Source organism: Tachypleus tridentatus, chromosome 9 (genome assembly GCF_004210375.1).
Source record: "Tachypleus tridentatus isolate NWPU-2018 chromosome 9, ASM421037v1, whole genome shotgun sequence".
Classification (NCBI taxonomy): Eukaryota; Metazoa; Arthropoda; class Merostomata; order Xiphosura; family Limulidae; genus Tachypleus; species Tachypleus tridentatus.
This window is the reverse complement of record NC_134833.1, coordinates 23,463,202-23,471,516: the sequence shown is the minus strand read 5'-3', so window position 1 is coordinate 23,471,516 and position 8,315 is coordinate 23,463,202. Positions and strand designations below refer to the sequence as shown.

The following is an 8,315-nucleotide window of genomic DNA, read 5'->3' as shown; positions in this document are numbered from 1 at the left end:
TTTGTTAGAAACCTACATGTTCACCGAAGTCAAATTGCTAATTAGTTACTTTTATTAATGCTATTTTGTAATCATAAGATTGTTCATATCCTATATTTCAATAGCTAGTAGTTATCATCTGGTAAAAATAGTACAATAATTTGTTAATATTTATACTAAAGCCATTATGGACACAACTTTATTGGAACTGTTGAAGGATTTTAAGATGTTTTTGCACGAAATTGGGTTTAGTGATTAATCTTAAACTTATGAAATTTAATACTCATAACACTATGTAACAAAAGTTTTACTTTTTCTTGTTCCTGGACAGAAAGTGTTATTTCCCAGTTGCTTATGCTTAAAGTAAATGGAAAAGACCTATTTTTGTCTTCAAACTTTGCTTTTGTGAGCTGGAAGCGTATAACAAAAACATGATGGGAGACTATATCTGGGGCTGATACGTCAAAGAGATTTACATTAAAATCGCAAATCTCGAAAAACTACGCACTTCTAAATATTTTTGTTTATTTTTGTATGGCTTTAGTATAAATACATGTAAATCTTGATTCACATTTTGTTTTATTCAACCACCTGGCCATGGCGGGCCACAGTTGTGGTAAGATTCACTTAAGTGTTTTCTAACATAATTTTGTTTTTAAAATAATTTTTACGTGCCTTTTAAATTATATTGTTATTTATAAATTACATTGTGACATCTAATTTTTTCTTATGGGAAACTTCCTCGTTTCTTATGCTCGAAAACATTAAAAAGTAAACAATATTTATCATTAAATATTGAAGTAAAAAATGTCAAATGAAAAACAGATCCGAAATCAGAACTTGAATCCAGAACTAAAGAGGTCAATGCTGGAAGTTTTTCTGACCTAAACGTTTAAAAATTATTTTCCTTTCATTGCTTTCTAGTGGAATTTTAGAATAAACGTATGGCTTGAATAGACTTCTTATAATTTGTACTTTGTGCCTGTCATAACACAATATGATGGATATATTGATAGTTGAAAATCTTTAAGAGAGAAGGCTGATAGAGATGATCTGTGCTCTTTGATAACTTAGAGGTTCTGGGTTTAAGTCTCACAGATTCTTATATCATATATGTGTTTCTGTACGAATTGTGATAAAATTTTGATGAAAGGTAGTTTGTAAAGTTTATAATAATGAACATCATTCAATTTAAAAATATACGTAACGTGTAATTTTCAGTGGCCTTGATTTAGGAAAAAAAACAATCTTACAATAGTTAGTAGTAGACTTTATATTTTACAACGTAAAGAGTGTAGATCATAACGATGTTTTTTTTTTTAATAACTGTAAATATACAGATGTTTTTTTGGATACTCACATTAGCACAAGATATTCCAAAAATAAAATATTTTTTAAAAACTGAAATCGATTTAAATGCAATACATTAAAGGCAATTTTTCCTTTTTGCCTCGAAGGTGTTTTGTGTTTACGAAATAATGCTGTTAATTGGTTTATTTTAAATTTAGCGCAAAATTATACGAGGGCAATCTGCACCAGGCCTCTTTAATTTAGTTTAGCAATGAAAGAGTAGAGGGAAGACGACTAGTCATCACCACGTACCGCCAACTCTTGGGCTACTCTTTTACCAACGAATAGTGGGATTAACCGTCACATTATAATGCCGCCATAGCTGAAAGGATGAACATATTTGGTGGAAAGGAGATTCGAACTCGAGACACTCAGATTGCGAGGAGAGCGTCCCTAAGAAGAACGTAACTGTGATGTATTCCACGTTACACTGTTCATTAAACATTTGTTACTTGATACGAGTTTTCTGTCAGAAACAAACTAAGCAAATCATAATTCTGTGTTAACTGGTTCAAAGATTAATTTTTAATGATGCTAGACAATAATTTATCGTTATTGTTATATTATTTTATTATGAGTTGTGTTTTATTAAACTACGTGGCAGGTGCTATTAAGTTGGAGTAGTATTGATGGTAGTAGCAGATGGTACAATTACGCAAAATATCAAAATGTTTTTGTTCGAAACGCCTCAACAGATTCTCACACACGCACAAACACCCTACCGAGATAGCTTTTTTTTGAATTTTATAGAAATTATAAATAGGGAGAAGCTACGAATGAAAACGTATATAATAAATTTAGTTGTTTTTTTTTCTTAAACGTGATAACAAGAAATCATTTAGGCAAAATTTATGGCTGTAAGTCTGTATGTGATTTTAATTAAAAATAACGTGTTGTAAATGTAAATTTGTGGTAGTGCTAAAAAAGAATGCAAACAAGAATTTCGGGATGATACAGTTATACATAAATCATCCCTACATAAGTTTCGTTATCAAAATTTAATGTCACACAGTAAAACGCATATTGACTTTAATGTTACTGCAGTTGGAAGTTATATATTCCTGACTGTTGGTATGCAGTTTGTTTATCATGATATCATGATCATGTCAGGGAAGACATCAATGTAATGTAACTAAGAACCTAAGACTTACGTACAAGGAAAACCAAGTTGAGTCAAAACATGTTTTCATTACCACAAATTTCGTTATGAAGTCGGTCGAATCGACCCCTCTGGAATCCATTTCGCACTGGTGAATTTTATAATGTAACATTAATTTTTAATATTGAAAGTCACGTAGGGATGATCTATATAAAAAGTGGATTTAGATTTAAACTAACGTTATTGATAAAGTAAGTGTAGAGTTATCTCAACTGAAACAAGAAGAAAGATGAACAGTTTGGTGGTTGGCTCGGTATGTTAGTAATGATTTCTTGTCTTATTTCTGGATTTATTGGGAAGGGAAACAAAAGAAAGTGAGTGGCAATCATGTTTTAAAATAATACTCTCTGTCACTGTTGACGGTTTGGCGTGCGTATTTCTATTATGCCTACTGAGTACCTTGGCCATCCTTACATATAGAGTATACCGACTCTATGATAATTTTTTATTACTTTTACATTTTAAAATAGCATTGCTTCCTAGAAAAAATATGATAAAGGTTCTACATGTTTTTTATTTGTCTGTTGTTAAGCGCAAAGCCACACAATAGTGTCATCTGTGTTGTGCCCACCACGAGTACCGAAACTCAATTTTTGACGTTATAAACCACTTTGAATTACCACTGAATCACAGGGGATAACTACTTGTCTTCTTTCTATTGTATCTAACGGCATATTTTATAAATAAAAATATAATGGTTCAATAAGCTCAAAATGTGAATTATTACAAAAATTATTTCTTGGATTTTCCTGTAGTCTTTGTAAAAACTAGCTGTCAATCTTACTCTGGGACGCGTAGCAACAAGTTAGAATAGGATGAACCAATATTTTACTTGTGAAACGTAGGTTGTAAAAACTATTGAAGGTCCTTAAATTGTGACATATGTGGATTATTGCAAATGAAACTTTTATTCAAAATTTGTTTCAGAATAATTTTTTTTTTCATTTGTAAATATCTAATAATCGACATACGATGTGACCCCGGATTATTAGTTCTATCACGCTGACCTAGAATACGTGTTGGTATTGTTTTCTTATTGCAATTCCAAACAATGGACTATCAACTTCTTTCCAATGATTGGAATCAAACCCTAGATTTTAGCGTTGTAAGTCCTGAAACTTATAGCTGACTTAGAATAAATGAAATGATAATACATGAACAAAAACACTTGATATAGGACATTTTGATACACATTCTCAATTAAGATCACTCAGGAATATTGTACCCAGTAAATCTACAGACGTTCAACACTAAAATCTGGAGTTCGACTCCCTGCCGTGAACACAACAGATAGCCCGATATCAATCATTTATAATATAATGTCAAGACAATGCTTCTAGTAAAGTCTCGATCCAGTTGGGTTGTTTCAGATATTGCTAAATCAAATAAATACGTGGTTGCAAGATATATTTAATTAAGTACATGAAAAATAATTATTTATTTCTGCATTAAATATTTGTGAAAGCTAAATAACGCTGTTTTAGTCACATTTGTCAATATTTCGAGAATAAATTTTTTGTTTGGAATTTTGCACAAAGTTACATGAGGGCTATCTGCGCTAGCCGTCCCTAATATAGCAGTGTCAGACAAGAGGAAGGCAGTTAATCATCACCACCCACCGCCAACTCTTGGGCTACTCTTTTACTAACGAATAGTGGGATTGACTGTAACATTATAACGCCCCCACGGCTGAAAGGGCGAGCATGTTTGGTGCGACCGGGATTCGAACCCGCGACCCTCGGATTACGAGTGGAACGCCTTGACCCACCTGGCCATGCCGGGCCTCGAGAAGAAATAAAAAGTAATTCCATGCCAGGATAATATGCGATCATTGTGTTCAATCGCAAAATCCTATCTGATTTGTTTATTTATTTTAAAAAATATGCTCCTACTTGTTACAAATTGAGTTAAATTTATCAAGTTTTCGAAACTTATTTTGGAAACATGTTTTAATGATTAGTCTTTATCTTCTGTAAATGTTAAGTACTGTGAAACCACTTTTTCAAACATAACAGAATCAAACGTAACGTATTTAAATTTGCCTTTAAACTGAGTGATTTTGATTTCCAAAATATGAATGAAAAAATCAGTTAACTTTGGAATAAAATACCACAAGATGTGATGTAAATAAACACGACATATTTCTCGTTTTGATCATGACTTGTATTGAAATTAAACGATCATATTTCAGTACCTTAAAAGTAGAAATTATATTATATATCTTTTTATAAGGATGACTGTATTATTTTAAAATAAAACAAATCAATTTTACAAATTTATTTTGCAAAAAATTCTATGCATAAGGTACCAAAAAAAAAGAGAAAAACAAACCTTTTTTTCAGACATCAAAATTTCTTTAAATTACTATTTGTTTATTCTATGTTTTGGCAGACTATAGAAGCTTCATCAGAACGTGATTTACCATCACGTGGCACCTAACTTGTTTCCACATGCTTTATCTAGATAGGAAATTCAACATCATTTTTTTTTTTAATGGAAACTTGAAGGAAACTGTTTATATTTTCTCGATTTATAACCCAAAATATTATTTCTAAGAATTAAGTTTGGAAACCGTTGAACTGTCTTCAAACGTCACTACGAGTAACAGCACAAATAATGGAATGTGATCATCCAGGTTGTCCTGTCATATTAATGGTATCGTTGACGATGGCGCCATCTATAGAAGTTGACAAAGTGGACAAAACATCCTTAAGAATCTCTTCGTTTTCTTTACGGACTGAAAATATGGAAAGGAAAATGAGCTCATATATATTAATCAGTGAAGTACTTTTAAAAAATTAATTAAAAAGTTAACTAACTCGTATGAAGGTAATTGCATTTTAACAAAAAATCCTGTGAACAGAAATTAAACAAAGAATCGAGTCAACAGCCTTGATCACGAGTTAATCAAGATAGGAGAGTTTTATTTATTTTTATTAATTTTAAGATTAAATCGTCTTAAAATGTTATGAAATACTTATTTGAAAACGTAAAACATGTCTAATTTTCGGATAAAATACTGAGAGCGAGAGCAGAATGGTTGAATTTTGCCATGGTGACAAATTGACAACATGAGTTCCTTACGCAAACTGTCACAGAGTTGATGCTTTCGACTAGAATTTATATCAGAAAACAACAACAACAAAGGGGTGAGATTATAAAATACGACTTATTTGTGGAAAGAACCAGGGACAAACATATGAGGGACAGCGGCAAGTCTATGAACTTACAACGCCTACGTCCGAGTTCTATGCCCTGAGATAGCACATAGCCTAATGTGGTTTTACTCTGAAACAAATAACTCCCCGCCCAGGTGGAACAGTAGCAAGTTTACAGACTTTCAATGCTAAAATCCGGCGTTCGTTAATTAATCTGGTGTACACAAAAGCTCATTTTATGTTCAAAATTACTTAATTGTATGGAGTTTCGTCGTGTTTCTGGTGAGGTGTTTTATTTCAGTAATTTGGAGTTTTATACTGATATAAATTTATCTAATGTTTAGTAAGAAAAATGCACCATAATTTGACCTGGCACGGCCAGGTTGTTAAGGCGTGTGACTCATAATCTGAGGGTCGCGGGTTCGAATCCCCGTCGCACCAAACATGCTCTCCCCTTTCAGCTGTGGGGGCGTTATAATGTGACAGTCAACGCCATTATTCGTTGGTAACCGAGTAGCCCAAGAGTTGGCGGTGGGTGGTTATGAGTAGTCTCACACTGTTAAATTAGGAATATCTAGCGTAGACAGCCCTCGTGCAGCTTTGCGCGAAATTTCAAAAACAACAAACAAGCATCAAAATTCAAACAAAATAGTTTATTCAGTTCCGTCTAGTAGAAAATATTAATCTTATGATAATTTGATCAAATGCTCGAATACAGAAATTGGCGATCCAGCCAGATGGCTCCTGCTTATACTACTAGTAAGTCAGCAGGCTTACAGCGATGAAAATCGGGTTTCGATACCCGCGGTGCGCAGAGAACAGATAACCCGTAATGCAGCTTTGCGTTCTACAACAAAGAAACAACAATTATGTAAACAACAATTTCAAGGCTTAAGATCCCCCGCTGAGACAACGGTAAGTCTATTGATTTAGAACGTTAAAAATCAGAGGTTCAATTCCTCTCAATGGACATAGAAGATAGCCTGATGTGGCTTTGGTATATAAAAAAAAGTACACACAGTAAAGATATGAGTTTGATGTTTTAAACGTAAGTAAATTATACGTTGTAGTTTTTTAAGTAAATGACGGACACGTTTAGAAGGAATACGTTGTGCCTATAAAGGAAAAGAGAAGTATTGTTTGTTTGTTTTTGAATTTCGCACAAAGCTACTCGAGAGCTATCTGCGCTAGCCGTCCCTAATTTAGTAGTGTAAGACTAGAGGGAAGGCAGCTAGTCATCAACACCCACCGCTAACTCTTGGGCTACTCTTTTACCAACGAATAGTGGGATTGACCGTATCATTATAACGCCCCCACGGCTGAAAGGGCGAGCATGTTTGGCGCGACGGGAATGCGAATCCGCGACCCTCTGATTACGAGTCGCACACCTTAACACGCTTGGCCATGCCGGGCCCGAGAGAGAAGTACTTCCAAACTAGTTGTACTTATCAGATTTATCAGAAACACGGCAAAGATAAGCCGATTAATCACGCGAGATCAGTTATGACAGAATAAAAAGTAATTTAAAATTGTAATCCTTCAGAGGATGACTTCAAACAAAACAAAATGAAGCAATAATAAGATGTAACATTGAAATCTTTTCCTAAAAGTCAGTTAAACGTTTATCACTCGAAATGAACTTACAATACAATCTTTCATCACGCTAGGAAACGTTTTTCCCCTATAGTACACTCGCGTCAATTTTTCACCACACATGACGTTTTCGTGTTTATATAGGTTTTGTCTTTTTCACCCTACTCTCCTACGTTCTATCATCGAGACGATTCTTAACCGTTCTTGAAATAAAAACAAACAAAAAAATGGGAAATGATACTGTATGATCTGTTCTGAATTTTGCGTAAAGATACACGAGGGCTATCGGTGCTAGCCTTTCCTAATTTAGGAGTGATAGACCAACGGGAAGGCAGACAGTTAACACCTCTCACAGCCAATTCTTGGCTACTCTTTTACCAACGAATAGTGGAATTGATTGTATTATTATAACGTTCCCATGACTGAAAGGTCGAGCATGTTTATTCGGTAACGGGGATTCCAATCCATGTCTTACATGTTGTGAGCGACCCGGCATGGCCAAGCGTGTTAAGGCGTGCGACTCGTAATCCGAGGGTCGCGGGTTCGAATCCCAGTCGCGCCAAACATGCTCGCCCTTTCAGCCGTGGGGGCGTTATAATGTGACGGTCAATCCCACTATTCGTTGGTAAAAGAGTAGCCCAAGAGTTGGCGGTGGGTGGTGATGACTAGCTGCCTTCCCTCTAGTCTCACACTGCAAAATTAGGGACGGCTAGCACAGATAGCCCTCGAGTAGCTTTGTGCGAAATTCCAAACAAACATATTGTGAGTCGAACGCCCCCTGATCATTAGATCACGCATGGATTGAATGAATAACGCAACTTTTTGAAGTTTATGAATATCTCATTTATTTTAAGACTAACAACTAAATTCTAATATCGAAAACACTTTATTATTTTCTCTACTATATACACCGGTTTTGCACTGACCAAAACAAAAACATAACTTTCACGTTTTATAAATAGTCTACAAACGTTTGATAATAATTTTTATACATGTATTGATCGATTTAAGGAAGAAGATTGTTTTCTTCTGGACGCGATATTTCCATATCTACTGAAGGTGTGATATTTGATAAT

At 34.3% G+C, this 8,315-nt stretch overlaps 1 protein-coding gene across 2 annotated transcripts in view; it reads right to left on the bottom strand.

The window, feature by feature from the left end:
* Nucleotides 1-4,629: 4,629 nt before the first annotated feature.
* The window catches only part of LOC143224856 (uncharacterized), a 59,662-nt gene continuing 55,976 nt past the window's right edge, over nt 4,630-8,315 (bottom strand). For both annotated transcript variants that reach the window (XM_076453225.1, XM_076453224.1), the window contains exon 2: nt 4,630-5,225. In XM_076453225.1, coding sequence (XP_076309340.1) covers nt 5,116-5,225 — 110 coding nt within the window. In that variant the 3' untranslated portion in view covers nt 4,630-5,115. The remainder of the gene's footprint in view (nt 5,226-8,315) is intronic.